Source organism: Saccoglossus kowalevskii, chromosome 6 (assembly GCF_978046115.1).
Source record: "Saccoglossus kowalevskii chromosome 6, keSacKowa6.1, whole genome shotgun sequence".
NCBI classification, from domain to species: Eukaryota; Metazoa; Hemichordata; class Enteropneusta; family Harrimaniidae; genus Saccoglossus; species Saccoglossus kowalevskii.
This window is the reverse complement of record NC_140646.1, coordinates 29,144,939-29,163,626: the sequence shown is the minus strand read 5'-3', so window position 1 is coordinate 29,163,626 and position 18,688 is coordinate 29,144,939. Positions and strand designations below refer to the sequence as shown.

Here is an 18,688-nt window from a genome sequence, read left to right as displayed (position 1 = left end):
TGCCTAAAAGATTCATGGCTGGAAGTATAGCACTCTTTCTAATGCCAGCATTCTATTGTATGCCAGCACTAATCAACCATAAAATGTAAATGTCACACCAATCAGAGAGCAGCTCTAGATTTGTTCAATGTATCAAATTCTTCCTTCCATATATGCTTCAACTCAACTGCTAATTATGTATGCATTTGAAATGTATCATTAGAGGGCGCTATATCACATGGATACGCATTAAAACAAGAGTTGCTTAAACTCTAATTCAAAGAATGTTTGATTTTTAAAAACTTGATTTATTAGTAAGGGTATAAGCATTGAAACAATTACAAATTCTGCAACAACTTTATTTAATGAAGAGAAAAAAAACACCTTGTCTTCTTTTTATGACACATTGAATAACGGGCAATAAATTTATAAATGTACTGTGACACTGACATGCAGTTGAAAGATTTTTTACAAAAAAAAAGTTCTCAAGTTTTTTTATGCTGCTGTACCTTAATGTGTGACCAATCTGATTGTACTCGTAAGCAACTGCCCCTGCTTCAAAACATAGTGTAACTATTACAACCTTACCCATTAAGAATCTAGCCATTAAATAACAGGATAGACACAAACTATTGTCAAATATTTTCTTTTGTAATGGCAAAAGTAAAGAAAAAAGTTTTGAAACAATGCAAATTTTGCGCAAATACTGGATAAAAATTTGGTGTGAACAATTCTTATCAAAAATGAACAAAGAAGTCATGTGATTACACAAAAAATTGATTAAAATTCATCTTCATTTATTCATGTACTGTATTAATCCGAATGTCCCTTATAGAATAATATCACATAAATTTTATAAATATATCTCGGCACAATTTGACAAGAAAAATACTAACATTTTGGCTGGAAAAACATTGGGGCTAAAATGATTTATACTACGTGATGAAAGTAACATTGGATTACTACACTGCCTAACTGACAGTTCTTGGAGAGTATAATATCTGGTTCTTATAATCAGCAATAGAAAATGTCTGCATTCAGCGTTATTTTCTTGCTTCACTTCCTATGTTGACACCTACTAGGTGTTAGCTATGTTTATGCATGTTTCAATTTAGCCAAATTTTAAATCGTATCTTGACAATGTTACCGATTAGTTAAACTCAAATTGAACTTGGTTGACATATTTTATGAATTGATAAGATTTCCAAATGTGAAAATTATCAGATACAAAGGCAATTGCAAAGGCAAAGGCAACAATTTTAGGTGAAATTTTACCAATACTGGTCGAGTTACACTTGAACTTTTACAACCTTGCTACATAATTTATGTACATTTTCGTAAATAATTTCACAAAATGTGATTACCATATTGGACTCCATGTTTTACCAGTAACCCAGTGTTATGGAATACAATACGACTCCACCTTATCAGTCTGATGGGTGTAAATAAACAAATACATCAATATTACCTTGATACACAAATGTAGAAATACTGTAATCTCTTTGTAAGTGTGAGAAATCATATTATTGCATTTACTTTTCAGGTTTCCACGAGAGCACTTGGGGTAACTACTGAATGAGATGACAATCATTTGATGGGCATTGACACCAATGCCCCTCAACCATTTTCAATGTCATGTTTGTTTTAGAAATTTTGGAATAAAGTAGTTTAAACTATAATCACACTTGAAACAGTACAATGCCAGGCAGAAACTCTGGGGTTAACATTTATGGTTTAACTTTACAAACTGCAAATAACTAAACGCATTTGGCCAGATTGACTGTATATTTGCAGTCACTGTGTTTGGTACCACAAGTCATTCCTGTAGCCAATCATGAATAGGTTTTGATTTGAATAAAATGCAATTATATTTATAAACTTGAGATGTACGTATGTGAAAATGACAGTATCGATATTTCTACACTTGTGAATGCTTTATAGTTATTATCACATGACCACCATCATTCACAGTAGTGACGTTTAGTGTGAAATATCACTGATACTTCACATTGAACGTCATCATTCTGTGCGAGGTCGAACAGCACTCAAGGGGAAAAACAAATTCTGCAATAGTACCATTTTTATCACTGCGATAAGAATTTCTGGCTGGATAACAACCATTACTTGCACTCATGACAACTGAAAGTTTATTTTGAAGAAAAAAAATTTGATGATTTTGAATAGACGACCATAACTGCAAATGCATGTCCACCCACTAGCTTAGATACAATGTACCATGCCTATTTAGCAGTACCGGTAGATACATAAGCATAGTTCTGTAAAATCACGAATTCTGTCATTTTGACATTAAGTTGGTCTTGCGATAAAAAAAGGTTATCACCTGATATCACTTATTTGTAAAGCTAGTTGATACTTGTGAGTTGTAGTATCTTCTCACATTCGGTTTGTGGATAATACTAGCCCATGATGCCACTCATCCAGCTTTATGAACATTTGATATCTGGTAATAATCTCATAGTATTGCCTTCCAGCCAAGTAAATACAACTAAGGTAAAACTAAATCTTGAGCCATGGGAACAAGGTTTAAAGAATAAAACAAAAAATGCTTTGTCAATACCATTTGATTCGTATTAATGCAAAATTTAACATGACATACATAGAGCTGTCATTGTGTTAATTTTGATGCCAAAACACTGAAATCACTAATGTATGCAACTTAAATGTTTAAAATACTTATATATAACAGTTATTTTTAATAATTGGGTAAGACGTTTTGTTTTTGAAGGGGTGGGGGTGTCAAGCACTACTTCACAATACAATAGGCATCTTTTAAATAACAGACAATACAACACACCTTGATTGATATGTAAAATAGTTATAATGATAGTCTTCATATGAGACACTACAAAACAGAACATATATAAAAATTTCAAATAAAAAAATATCTACTTCAAAGTCACTACTACTATTGACTTTTCGACAACATAAAACATGTGCTACTCTAACAAGTCTAACTTTAGCAATATCAGTGAACACTGCGAGTGTAAAACAATAGGTACAACTGTTACTGTATAAAGAGGATATCTATATACAAAAATATAACAAAATTCTCTTTCAAATTTTTATCCCAAATCACTTCAACTATGTTGGGTTTTCTGGTTCAATCAGTGGCAGTATTCTAGATCAAATTACACGATCCAGAGTAAGAATATAATCTATCAAGTGTTTTTGTGCATCAGTGAAAGAAAAGAATACAATTGTACGACACTTATTTGAAAGCGCAGTAGAAATAACGTCTCAGCAGTTTGTGATCTTCAACAATACTATCCATACACCACGGACTATGTACATCTTCTATTACTTCATCTGTAATATCCCGTATTGAACATGTGGCCTATTCAACAAAATAAAAACAACGAAAACACACATGATACCATGAATAATGACTTATTACCAAGTTATAAATTTAAGGTTTTCTTTCAAACTCCTTTAGCATCGATAGACACTTGGTAGTCAATTAATCAATCACCAATAAATCAACTTTTTCAATTTAAGAATGCAATTACTTGAAGGTCGTGGTCGTCACACCATGCATGCGTTAAACAAGTGTTCATAAATGAATTTAATTTCCGACAACCTATGGCGCTCTACTAAAAATTCATGTATGTATGCAAAATCTGGGCGAGATGGACATACTGGAGGTTCATGATCCTAAAGTTTACTTAAATAAATCTTGGTACCGTCTTTTTCCTTGTTCATTTTGAACTGTGCATTATTGGAAGTTGTTTTGACAGGATGCGTGTGCATTCAACAATTTCATTCATATGAGACCATATCTGGCGCACAAGTGGCATGATGACCACCACCAATTAACTTACAAAGATTTCTCAAGTAAGGGAAAATGTGACCAGTTTTGGATTACGAAAATAATTTGTCTGTATTTCATGGTTTATCAAATAAAGAAATCCAACAAACTGCTTACAGTAGATCACATTCAATTACTATGAAGGCCACTTTGTACAGCCATGAGACAGTAAAAATTACCATGATGTTGTAACATTTACATGGCTGTTCTAATCATTATTCAATTCTAGAAATCAAAAATAATAGCATGCATTTGATATTTGACATCTGCACAATTTTCATTCCAATTACTTGGGTGAAATGTTATGCTTAAGCCAATCTAAGAGAGGATGCATACTTAAGAGATAAATTTGAATTTACTGGGAGAATCACTACCACCACCACCATATACAGAGACACCTGAGGATGCTATGGCTACAAGGATTTTGGAGTGCGAAATAAGATAGATATATGGAACTACTATGCATTGTGTTCTCCCTGAGAAAATATTCAAGCGCTGTGGCTAATTTGCATACACAAGTGCTAATTAATTTTTGTTTTGCCTTGTTCAGTTATTCGTTTGTCTCTAAAATATCTATGCCGAGATATTCTCAGAAGAACACTGTATTGATTAGTCACAATCTTTTGAAATCAGCATCAACCAAAAGACAATTCTCTGGATGTGGCACAAGTAGTTCTCAAAATAATGCATTAACGAGTAACAGATGAGGGAGGGTGTTGGCAGATAGTGTGGTTGGTTTACTATGATACACAGGTTGTTGACTGGTTAAAAATATGTGGCTGTTGGTTTACATTCACCTGTATACATGTAGTTGGTACAGCAGAATGCACACTGAATAGGCTAGCTTTTGGTGCACCCCAAATGGTAATCATGCTGCACTATCAGTCTACAAAGTGTGGTAATGGATGCACTGAACTGTTAACAGTAAATATGGCAATCAAAAAAATTAGCAAAAGAAAAACCAACCAGTTAACTTACAATATGCCACTACCTAGTAAATCCAACCACACACCACAGCTACGCAGATGTAGAAAATACACTTTTAGTACGGGGGAAAATTGACAGGAGAAAACAAACTAATTTGTATTCCCAGTGTTTTAATAGATACCTGTGACTACATTACCTTTTTCGTGGATCATGGCCAATTGCAAACCAAAACTGCTAACATCTAATTTGAAAGTAAAGGTCTGTGTCATTCATTGTCCACAGTCACAGTTATGAACACAATCCACTGGGAATCTAACATTTCTGTGGAGTTAATGATGCAGGCAGTTCATGTCATAGTAGAGCAAGCTATTTGACATAGTGGTGGTAATGTTATTAGATTTTATTGCCAAGTGAGTTCTGTGGCAAGAAGTCAAGCTAAGCAGTTGACCTTAGATCCAGGAAACTGTTAATGAAATGGAACCGATCTAAATAATGAAATTTTGCTATCTTTTTTTTAAGCCAGGTGAATCAAGTATGATACAATATTATTGTCTTTTATGTACCTTTTTATGCCATGTACAGTTGTACCTTTCTTGGTCCCATAAAGGTGTTGTTGAGATCCCTAAGAGCTCTGTTAGCTTCATGTGGACCATCAAAAGCTACCAGAGCATCTCCTGTCGGCCGGCCTGCATCATTGAAGTGTATCCGCACAGAGTCGGGAAGTACTCCATATCCATTGAAGAAATTGAGGATATCTGGAATAGTAGCACTATAGGGAATATTTGTTGCTCCTACGACACACGCCCTACCACCTAAATTTTCTACACCTGTTGGCCTTCCCTCATGCCTTCTATCATTGCCATACCCACCCTCTCTTGGATGCTGCCTAGGCCCCATCATGTCAGGGGGAGGTCTTTGCCATTCTCTTCTTCCCATTTCCCCATTTGGTCCACCATGATGCATAGGTGGACCACCTGGAATCAGTGGACCACCACGTGATGCTGCAATAGAAGCTCTTCTCTCAGATGCCAGTTGTTGAAGCGGTTCATTATCTTTCAAACGCTGTAGCATTTCAGATTTACTGACCCTAGTTATATAAATAGTTCTATCCCTAATCTTGCCTTCATTTCTTGCTTCAGCTCTCTTAGCATCTTCTACAGAATAAAACTCGATATACGCTTCATCAGTGTGAAGACCTTTCTCATTATATGTTCTCTCTATTCCTTGATGGACTATGGCAATACCAGACAAAAAGTGCAAGATTTCCCCTCTGTTAGAAGCATATGGTATGTTTTTCATACGAATACATGTACCTTCATCTGTAATAGATTTAGGAGCATTTTCAGAACTGCCTTTCTCTTTCACATCATCTTTAGGGGGTTCAATTTTATCTTCTAATGGCAACTTCTTATCATCACTTGTTGGTGTAGCAGGTGCTGTCGACATTTGTGAAACGGTGCGCATCCAGTTAGGATGTGATCTGATCTGAGCTTTCATATCTTCCTTTGCAATAGCCATTACTGTTACAAAACGAGTTCCAATATATTGCCTATTTCTTGCAAGAGCTTTTCTAAAATCATGCACCGTTTTGAATTCAACATAACCTGCACCTTTACAATTTCCTTTTTCATTTACTTCTAGAAAGATGTTTTCTTCCGGGACATCTAAACCTTTGAAGAAATCAAAGATGTGGGATGTGTTTGTAACAAATGGAAGTCCTCGCAAGGATACACATAAAGAGTCTCTTATGGGGGAACGGGATCTACTCCGATGGGAACTTCTGGAACTAAAGTTTGGGGCATCTTGGTGCTGTCTGTCTGAATGGAAAGCATCTCTACTGTGTCGCCTTTCAAAATCTGCCCCACATGAAGCCCAAACCTTTTCGGGACAAGGAATAACTTTGATATATCTTGTTCCCATATACTTCATGCTCCTTTTTAATGCTTCTTGGTGATCCATCTGGTTTCTAAATTTCACAAAACCATCTCCGGTTCTCTTTCCAAATGAATCAGTTGAAATCCTAATACCATCACGATCAATCTCTAAACCTGCGAAGAACTTCTTTATATTTTCATCAGAAGATGAAAATGGAAGTCCTTGAAGACGAACACAAAAACCATCATCTCCTCTTCTTTTTTCTTCATTGAATGATTCAGAATCTTCTCTTCGATACTGTGGTCTGTTGGGTCGATCATCCATAAAAGATCTTTCATGATGTCGATGGCTCGAGTCTGATTGGGATTCAGAACGACTACGTCCTCCCCTATCATCATGAGATCCACGGTGCCTTTGATCATTGTACCTAGAACTGTCTCCATGTTTGGAACCAGAACCAGAACCATAACGATTCCTCTCACGATCAGGTCTACTATCCGCGCCATGCTTATTTTCAAACCTATAAGGTTGTTCACCCGATCTTTCAGACTGATTTCCAAAGAGAAATTCGCTCCGTCTTCCACCTGTATCTCTGAAATGTGGTGGTTCTTCTGGCTTTTCTGAAAAATTATCTGGGTATCTTCTCTCCGATCTGTCAGGGGGTCCAAAACGCCTTTCTTCATTAAACATGTTTCCATAGTTACCATTCCTAAAAGATGGCTCCTCAGGTCTGTTTTGATCAAATGTGGGGACAACTTGGTTCCTGTTAAATGCCTCATTATTTGGAAGAGGGGACTGAAATTGTGCAGGGCCTTCACCAGGCATGATTGGAGTTGCTAAAAGTGGTTGTTGTGGTCGTTGGTCTAGGCGCTGGCCAGGTTGACTTTGATGTGGCGGCAATGGGTGTTGTTGGTGGTGAGGATGCATTTCATCTCTGTTGAATGGTTCATCTCTGTTGAATGGCTCTTCACCAAGCCTACCGAAGTGTGAAGGTTCAGCCGATCTCCCATGATTTGATGGTCGGCTCATTAGTTCAAGTTGATCTCCCATTCGCATTTGATCATATGGAGGTTGTTCAAATTGAGGTCTATCCATATGCCCATGTGGTACTGGTTCTCTTCCTCTGGGTGGGAAAGGCCGATCATCAGGTCTTCCGTACAAAGGAGCAGTTTCTGTTCTTCTATCATATGGAGGCGTTGGATGTTGCCCTGTTATGTTTGGTTTGTATGGTGGTGGAGGACCTCCTTGAATGGATTGCTCAGCTGGAAAACCTGATTTAGATTGACCAAAACCTCTATTATCAAGTGTAGGGGTAATGTTTCCTTCATTTCCTGCAGCAACGGCTCCATCAAAAGGATCACCACGTTTTCTAGCCTGAGCAGCTCTACTTGCTGCAATAACATTTTGCATTTCTGATTTGCTACTTAGCATTAAAGTAATTTTAGAGCCACACAGAGGTTGATTAGTAATGAGCATTGCCTTCCTTGCCTCTTCATCGCCACCAAATGCGATAAAAGCATCACCAGATTCACCTCCAACGATATGAACTCCACCATCCGGTATTGTCAATCCTTTGAAGAAATGTCGTACATCCAATGCACTAGCTGCCCAGGGAAGACCTTGAAGTCTGATTATTATTGTCATGTTTATGTACCTGCAGCAAAACAGAAGGTCCAAAGTCTAGATACAAGCAACAACACATTTAAATAAACAACCCGTGTTAGGAGTCAAAACAAAGCATTTTAACACTGAGTTGGTAAAAGGTAGTGGTAGTTAGGTAGAGGTGCGTGAACCAAAAGTCAACCCCCCCAGGCCACAGTAGACCAGTCCGTAAATGACATTGTCCCAGTCTGTAATTTAGGTGTCGATATTTTAAAATGAAGTCACCAAAATATTAAGCTTACAAGTAAAAGTTGAGAGACGGCAATGTTGATCCAATTGGGACTGTAATATAAAACTAAACACCTGCAAGTTCGATCTTAAAAACGAACAATATGCATCTTCATTCCACTTAGTTTTATTGTAATCGGCCAGCCACTTTAACATTCAATTTTTAGTACTTAACAATGCATGGCACAGTCAAGTTAGTTATCAAATTTAAGATATATAGTTTTGTTTATAGTAATATATTTCGAACAGAAACATGTCAGAATATATGGATCCAGAAGCTGATGCTTGATAATTTATTTAACATTAAAATGATTAGCTTTCAGTCTTGTATCTGATCGTCAAACGAGTATTTGTCCATACTGAGAGATATTGCTCTGGAACAGCATTAATTAAAACAAAATGGCAACTGGTCTGTCATTTTAAATCAGATCGTCAAATCAATATATCTGTATATCTATGACATGATGTATAATGAAAATATAAAATTTGAACATAATCAAAGCATGTCAGAGATAAGGCTCTAGAACCGCATTCATTAAAACAAAATCGGACATTTTGAATATGATCTAAAAAACAAAATGACGTGCAATTAAGGACCTATAATGTCAAATGTATGTACCAAAATCTATCTGTAATCCAGGATGCCAGATTTTGATGATTTTTCAGCAGAAAAATGGGCGCCATTCGGCCATCTTGAATCAGTTCATGAAACAAATTGATGTCCATATGTATAATATTATCGTATGTATAATGTATGTGTGAAGTTTAAATGTAATTGGTCCAGGCATGTCTAAGACGCACACATCAACAGAGGTCAATTCACAAGTTCTAGTTTTCAGATGGCATTTCATGGACGTCAGTTAATCAAAATTATTTAGATCACAAAACAAATTAGATGCACAAGTATTTTTTTAAAATAGTAACTTCTAACATAATTGGTCATGCCAGAAAAATAAAGACATTAAACAAGTCATTGAAAATAGTACTTTTTGATCTCCAACACCAAATAGGTGTATTATTTGTGAAATGTTACAATTTCATGCAATTAAAAAAAGCAGTGACCTATTCAAAGAAACAAGCCATGAAATGAGTTGATATGCATACATGTGACATGATGTATACTGGTATTGTGCATGTGAAGTTCAAACTGTGTCTTTTGAAACAAAATGGCCACATGTTGGTCACTTTTGAATCCATGTCATGAGAAATTGTCACGAGTGTTTTTTAAAAAAGTTGGATCAAAGATTTTGTAATGTCATCAAATAAAATTCCTTGTGAGTTCCATTTGTTATTATTGTTGTACAAGTCATACCTAAGTGATAGCAGCTTGGACTTCAAACCGACCATGTCAGACGTGTGCACTTATACCTGAGCGGAAGATTCAATGTGAAGAGGATGCCCAACTTTCTTCAGGATTGTAGGAATTAAAACTTTTAGGCATTATCAATGAAGTAGACTCTTTGTATTTTTGTGTTACAACCATAAAAGGGTATTATTATAATCAGATCAATCAATCGCTGCAACCTCCCAGCACAAGTATTTTTTTTTATGGATACATGTTATTGCGACACTTATGTGAGCATAAGAATTAATATATATCACTTGACACAAGCTACACCTGACCCTGAATAAATCTATTCTAGTATACTCTCACACAGACTAAATGTCAGTTGCGTATGCCTGCTAAGTCAGTTGCATTATGAGGGTGTCACAATCAAATGAATTTTGGAGTCCCCTGCATAAAATCAACCATATCTTTTGTACGCAGTGAATTGTGCCACCACCATTAATATATGCTTGAGTGTTTTTTTTATATCTTTCTTCATTACCGAGAAATTTTACCTCAAAGTTTGGATAAACTTTAACCAGTAACAGCTTTTTAACTCTTCTGTAATTTTTTTTTTGGTTGATTGATTTTGTTAATACCTGGTAAGCAGGTCATACTGTCACTAATTGGGAAAAAAAAATGATTTTTGAATACTTTCGCCCCAAATGTATTACCTTGTGCACAGACAAGAGATTACTGGCGCTGACATTGTATCAATGTAACTTTGAACTTTATATGAACTGTAAATGCTGTGTTTGATCAACGAATCTTGACAATACTATCGCACAACGGTCGGAAATAATAATTATAACAGAATACGTGCTAGTAATAAAGTAAAGTGACTTTTGAAGACTAAGTCTTTTTTGGGAACTTCGTATATGGGCCCGGTTTTAGTTATAAACCTAAGTTAGCTTCACGTTCATGTCCTACGATGCTTTTTTGAGCGGAGAAAATCGCCAACCAGCTTGTTTTGCATTGTGACCAAGTCATGTATATTTCGACAATTCCCACTCAGTGATCGAACAGTTTAGAGGATATCACTCACATCATTAGCACTATGCCCACACATAAACACACTCACAGATTGAACAAACAACTCGGGAATAACATTTTGATTTTGCATGAACCCATGATTGGTAATCATTTTGAGGACTCAAAATGACTGTTCAAAACATGCTTTCTTCTTGTTTTTAGACGAAAATAACCTCAGTTGTATCCCTTATAATTTCATCATGTACGACAAATACCATCCCCACACATTCTGATTGTCAAAATCAATGGAACGTATCAATGACAAATCACATATATTCTGTGGTTGCAGTGGGCCTGAAAGTGAGGCTTGGAAGAAATAACCGCAGCATGATAAAAACAAATTACTGTAAAATCTGTATTAGAAGCCACGTTTTCTAATAAAATGGTACAATGCAACAGAGAGGATGCGGTTTCTATTAACATCTAAATGTATGAAAAATGGTGAGTGTTTGGTTTGGTTAATTGTTTAAAAAGTATAGGAGAGACTTCTATTAAAGATGCAGCTTCTAATGCAGATTTTACGGAATTCAGTTTCCAGTTCTCTCCTACAAGTAAGTATCTATAAAAATTCTATGTTATACGAGTCTCCAGTATAAAGATTTGTCAGTCTGCCTACATTGGCAAATAAATAGAATGGAATACAAGATTGATCAATCATAGAGAATCTAATGCCCACAGCAGGTTGGACTTGCCGATCCATTACAATACTGTCGGTCATGGTTAGTTATAGCTGTGTACGTGGCTCCATGACCACAAATACACGTTTCAGTCAAGATTGAGAGGGATTTGTTCAGACTTTAGGATTGAACATCTGAAGTCAAGGATGGAATAATGTGAGGCAAGTCTTTTATGTGTGCGGTAGTTACAGATGACGTTCAACTGACCATTAAACTATATCCAACAAGTCATTGTCAATGACACGTCCCCGTTCCGTTCATATTTGAGTGACATATACATTCAAAGCAGATCATGACCGAAATGCACCTGCATATTTACAACACATTGTGCTAAATCTGAACAAAATCCATCCATGCATGACTGAGATCCGGTTCTGGAATTGTGAAAATACGCGATTTTGATGCATTTTCGGCCTTAAAATGGCCATCATTCCGCTATTGTTAAGCAGATCATGAAACAAATGCACATATCTATTTGTGACATGATGTACCATGTGTGTGTGAAGTTTGAACTTGATCAATCCAGACATGTCTTGGATACGGATCCAGAACTGAATTCTTTAACAAAATGGCCGCCAGTCGGCCATTTCGAACTTGATCCGAAAAAAAAGAAGACATGCATCAAAGTCCTATTATGTTTAATGTATGTACCAAATTTGAACAAAATCCATCCATGCATAACTGAGATACGGGTCCGAAATGGCGAAAATGTGCGATTTCAATGCATTTTCGGCCTTAAAGCGGCCCCCATTTGGCTATCGTTAATGAGATCATGAAACAAATGCACATACATATTTGTGACATGATGTACCTTGTGTGTGTGAAGTTTGAACTTGATCAATCCAGACATGTCTCGGATACGGATCCAGAACTGAATTCTTTAAAACAAAATGGCCGCCAGTCGGCCATTTCGAACTTGATCCGAAAAAAAAAAAAAATGACGTGCATCAAGGTCCTATTATGTTTAATGTATGTACCAAATTTGAATGAAATCCGTCCATGCATAACTGAGATCCGGGTCCGGAATGGTGAAAATGTGCGATTTCAATGCATTTTCGGCCTTAAAGCGGCCGCCATTTGGCTATCGTTAATGAGATCATGAAACAAATGCACATACATATTTGTGACATGATGTACCTTGTGTGTGTGAAGTTTGAACTCGATCAATCCAAGCATGTCTCAGATACGGATCCAGAACTGAATTCTTTAAAACAAAATGGCCGCTATTCGGCTATCGTTAATCGGATCATGAAAAAAATGCATGTGCATATGTCCCATATAATGTGTGATGTATGAGTGAAGTTTGAACTTAATCGGTCCATGCATGTTCGAGATACAGGTGATCACGGACGGACGCACGCACGGACGCACGGACGCACGGTCGGACGCACGCACACAGGGCAAAACATAAGTCCCCGTTTTCGGACTGCGTCCGAACGGGGACTAACAAGCAGCCTCTCGGCTGAGATAGCTCCGCTGTTAGCAAGGTACATTTCAATTAAAGAACAGAAGATATCATTAGAAAATGAACAATATGTATAAGTATGTATAGCAATTGGACTTGTTGTTTTCAACAAGAATTCAAAAATATCATTTTTTACCAAAAATGACAAAAATATTCATCAAAATTAGATAATTGAAGATATCAACACAAAATGAACAAATCTGAGAGAGGTCCACATGTAGTACCTATATATGCAACATCAAAGCAATCGGACTTTTTGTTTTTAACAAGAAGTTGAAAATATCACTTTTTACCAAAAATGTCAAAAATATTCACCAAAATTAGGGAATTGTGGATATCATCACGAAATGAACAAATCTCAGAAAGGTCCACATGTAGCATTTATATATGTAATATCAAAGCAATTGGACTTGTGGTTTTTAACAAGAAATCAAAAATATCACTTTTTACCAAAAATTACAAAAATATTCACCAAAATTAGGGAATTGAGGATATCATCACGAAATGAACAAATCTCAGAAAGGTCCACATGTAGCATTTATATATGTAATATCAAAGCAATTGGACTTGCGGTTTTTAACAAGAAGTCAAAAATATCACTATTTACCAAAAATGACATAAATATTCACCAAAATTAGAGAATTGAAGATATCATCACGAAATAAAAAAATCTGAGAAAGGTCCACATGTAGCATCTATATATGCAATATCAAAGCAATTGGACTTGCGGTTTTTAACAAGAAGTCGAAAATATCACTTTTTACTAAAAATTACAAAAATATTCACCAAAATTAGAGAATTGAAGATATCATCATGAAATGAACAAATCTAAGAGAGGTCTACCCCAGGTACATACACACCAAGTATCAAAGCATTCAGGCTTGTAGTTTTAAAGAAGAAGTCGAAAAAGTAAAACATTGACACGGACGATGACGGACAATCACTCATATGATAAGCTCCGCTCGACAAAGTCGACAGCGGAGCTAAAAAGGTAACTGGGTGAACACATGTGACTTGCATGTGAAAATGTTTTCAAACTTTTGTTTATATAATGTAGTGCTAAAACATACTTGCTCAGACACCGAGCCAAACCAATTTCAACTTCACATTGTATCAACTGTAGCAGGTTGTTTTATTTTCCTATCCCGATCACCGTTCCATCCATGGTTTCTCCCTATTCTATGGTCATTTATCCGAAAAGGTGACTGGGTGAATGCATGCAACTTTCATGGCGAAATTCTGAGCGCAACAGAAGACAGGCTGGTGAAAATGTTTTCAAACTTTTGTTTATAATATGTAGTGCTAAAACATACTTGCTCAGACACTGAACCAAACCAATTTCAATTTCACATTGCATCGACTGTAGCAGGTTGTTTTAATTTTCTATCCTGATCACGTTCCATCCATGGTTTCCCTCTGATCCATGGTCATTTGTAATAGATTAAAATCTCATGTTTTGTAATAATTTCAACACCCTTTGTGAGAAAAACTTTTAAAGTATACTCACAGGGAAAGTACATATATGTATGTGCAATGGTACCAAGTCACAATCAGATCTTGTACCAAAAATAGTGTTGTGGTATATGCCTAGATCAGATTAATACTTGAGTACTAGATATAGTGTCGTATGGTAGAAACAACCAGGTGCTAAGAGAGTTCAGCATTAACTTGTTAATTACAAAACATATCGGTATCAATATTTATATAATTTTTAATTAATTTAACTCCCACAAAATGATAATACTCAGATAGGCAGTGTGCAGCAGGCTTTAAATAGGTCACTGCCCTTGGGAACACTCATACAAACAGCTTGAATGAAATGCTTCAACTTCGCTGATTTTTGTATAGTCTGTGACCATATGTACCAGCAATATGACATTTGTATGGTACAAGAGTTGTTTTCATTTGTGATGAAAGGTTTATACATGCATGCCATTCTCGTCAACTTTTAGGCGTCAAATACTCTTAAACCTTGGCTAACTAATGCACTGATGTCAAAATCATATTCTCCATATATTCAGAATAGTGCAAGATAAAAAAAAAAAAATACAAGTCATAATACACATTTGTACGCCTAGTGATTCATGCATGCAATTTCTCAAAATGTAATACATTTTCGTTATGCAACAGATTTTAACCAAATTCATCAATGAATACCTGAAATATGGGTTACAAAGGCTGGATATTACTTATTGTGATTGATACTTGTATGACAGACATGATACCAACTGGAGTCAGTTGTGCAATTCCTTCCTTTAATGTACGTCTTTATTATTTATTACATCAAGACTTGTATTACATACCGGAGTAGGATAAGATAGGATAGGATGGAAACTAGAGTCAGTTGAGGCTATTTAGAAACGAGTATGAAAATCATGACACAAATGCTCATGTACATTGTATATGCATGACACGATTTCTGACAAAAATGTGTGGTTTTGATGCATTTTCAGCCTAAAATGGCTGCCATTCAACCATCTTGAATCAGATACTACAAAATGTTAGTGCACATGTCCGATATGGTGTCTGATGTACGCATGAAATTTGAACTTGATCTGTCCAGTGTCATAAGTATGACAATTTTGAAGAAGAGAAATAAAATTATGTGCATTACGATCCTATTGTGTTTAATGTACCAAGTTTAAACCAAATCCATTTCTACATGACTAAGATCTAGTTCCGGAAGTGGAAATGAGCGATTTCAATGCATTTTAAGCTATAAAATGGCTGCCACTTGACCATATTAAAGTCAACGGAAGATGACACTGCCCCCACTTGTCAGATGTGATTATAGTTGGCTATGAATTATAAAGTTTGAATGTATATGTATAAAATCGGGTAGGAAGATTAAATTGAAAATAAAAAGTATGTTACTCAAAGTTAACAGCTAGGATATCTATTAAATTTGATAAAATTTGCATCTATTTTAACAAAAATTCACAATCAATTGAAAATTCAATTGAGTCAATATTAAATCACAAATACATAAACTATTAATAAGTTCACAAGACATTAACAAAAATTCAAAATTAATTAAATATTCAAATTAGCTCATTAATTAAGTTGAAAGTCAATATTAATAAGAATTCAAATTAATAATTAAATATGCAAATAAGCTCATTAATTGATTCCTTGAAAAAATAAATCAATGTGCATCTGTACCAGTGATCACTCTGTCTTTGTACCAAGTCTCAGCTATATCGGGCCAGGCATCTCTTAGAAATGAACACGCCCAAAAAACTGGATTTTACAGGATTTTGACATTCAAAATGGCCACCAGGCAGCCATATTTGATCAAATCAGGAAATAAATCCAAGTGAATATGTATACCTCCTCACTGTGTCTTTGAATCATTGAAATCAGCCAAGGCATCTCTGAGAAATGTCAATGGACAGACAAAAGCAATGATTAACAATCAAAATAGCTGCCAGTCGACCATATTTGATAATTTCAAAAAAGTAAAACAATGTGCATCTGTATGGGTGGTCCCTTTGTCTTTGTAACAAGTCTCAACAAAATCGATCAAGCCCTCTCCGAGAAATGACGATGGACAAAAAAGGACCGAATTTTGGCATTAAAAATGGCCTCCAGTCGGCCATATTTGATTGAATCGGGAGAAAAAAATTGACGCGCACATGTATGGTTGACCACTATGTCTTTGTACCAGGTTCAGAAAAAGCAGCAGTCCAGCCATCTCCAAGAAATCACTCTGGACGGGCTGACGAAGGAAAAACTACAAGACCCATCTCGGACTCTGTCCAGGTGGAGGCTAAAAAATGCTCATGTATATGAAGGCTATGTCTGATGCATGTGTAAAGCTTCAATCTTGAATCTGAATGCATTCTTCAATAAAGGGTCCCATTGTGTTCAATGTATGTAATACCAAATCTGTCCACAGGTGTCTGAGATCCAGTTCTGGAATGGTGAAAATGTGCAATTTTAGCCTCAAGGATGTAGTAGATGTTTTTTTTTTGAAAATATCAAATATACTTTTTTTCCCCCCCACATTCTCGTATAAGAATACATAAAGCATGCATTCAACTTTTGTAGCGAGAAAACAATTGTAGCGATGGTTTAAAAGGGTGAAAAAAACAGCTTTTTATAATCAAAAGGAAACTCAAGTATCACTGTTTTGAAAACAAAGATGCTAATTTGAATAAATACACACACTTCAAGTGATTGACAATCATCTAATTTACTTATTGCACGTAATCGCTACCCTGAACAACCAACATCCATAGATAATCTTGGCAAACATTATTTACAAGCGTCTTCTACACAGCAAATCGTTTTATCCAGTTTTTATATATTGATTATGAAGTGAGGGCCAAAGAAAAGAATATAAAAAGAATGTCTGAGGAAGGCAAACTACAGGCGAAACGGTCATGATTAGAGAAAGCCGGTGTCCAAGTTTCTTTTTCTGGTGACAAATACCAACCACTTGCTGAAGAAAATGTTTATAGCTTGTCTACTCTAAAGATCCCACATGGTGATAGTGCAAATGACGCCGATGAAGGAATGGTAAACAGCGTCATCGTGGTTGACATCAACATTTTAAATAATTACATTTCTAGCAGAACGCTGTGTTGGAAATGTAAGGATGGTTTGTTGAAAATATCTGAACAAAGTCGCCATGGTTTTGAATCGCATTTCCAACTGATTTCTAGCAACAAGCGTCAATATCAGAAACATTTCCCACCTCAAAAATGAATGGTGATCACTATGTCGAGGGTGGACAAGCAATAGGGAAAGGCCACTGAAGTATTGCCAAGCTAACCAGCTAGGTGGGTTTACCACAGCCTGGTCATCACGAACTCTTCCTGAGGCACATAATATTATGGTATGGTACATCCTCACGATGAAATTAGGTTAGGGATGTGTCTCAACATTGCCCATTTCTTCCTGCTCCCTGACGGTGATTTTTGGCATAGGTAATCTCTGATAACTGCTAATGAAATCTGGCAAAGATAGTTTGTCTACCACTGACTTTAGGTATTAGACACACCTTTCCCCTTTCTGAACTCTGACATTATATTTCAAAACAACGCTGAAGATGTTTCTAAAAAAGTGTCACGAGGTCAAAATGTTGGTCATGCAACAGTAGACGATTTGAGAAATTGAATTCAAACCTTTTATAGTAACTCTAAGTACCGCAAACATAATTTCTGTGGCCTTTTTTCGGTTTCTTCAATAACGTATTTGCATAGTGATCACATGGTCCCATTTTTTGTTGGAATATTTATTTCATATTTCAAAAATATGCTTTCTAAAAATATATAACCTGAATGTTACTTGTGCTATGCAATTGCAATAAGCTCCACTACACCCTTAAAATGCCAGCATTTGGATATCCTAAAACAAATGTTCCATGATTGCTTTGCTTTGATTTATTTATTTGGTACACATTCCTGGAATGTGATTACATTCACGTCAGCTCGGAGCATCGCACATCAGTGCACATGCAATTGATTGAACTTATCTGAAAGTGTCTGGTATGGAGGGCGTGTTTTTTCTTTTCCAAACTGAAACAATTTTACTACAGGAACAGAGCAGTGCGTCGTCAACTCATGCTGGAAAACAACTAAAAGTATTTCGTTTCTGGTAGCAGGCCTGCTGGTCGATGACTTCATGTGAAGCATTCGGTGCATGTATATTGTAGCCACTTTTCTCATGCGTGTAGCAAATTGCAG

The 18,688-nt window shown here is 36.1% G+C and overlaps 1 protein-coding gene across 2 annotated transcripts in view; it reads right to left on the bottom strand.

The window, feature by feature from the left end:
* Positions 1–71: 71 nt before the first annotated feature.
* The window catches only part of LOC100373669 (RNA-binding protein 12-like), a 28,069-nt gene continuing 9,452 nt past the window's right edge, over positions 72–18,688 (bottom strand). Inside the window, exons 2-3 of one of the 2 annotated variants that reach the window (XM_078010474.2) lie at positions 5,296–8,261; positions 72–3,334 (exon numbers count right to left, since the gene is read on the bottom strand). In XM_078010474.2, coding sequence (XP_077866600.1) covers positions 5,300–8,251 — 2,952 coding nt within the window. In that variant the 5' untranslated portion in view covers positions 8,252–8,261 and the 3' untranslated portion in view covers positions 72–3,334; positions 5,296–5,299. The remainder of the gene's footprint in view (positions 3,335–5,295; positions 8,262–18,688) is intronic. The other variant, XM_078010475.2, reaches the window with a different exon arrangement.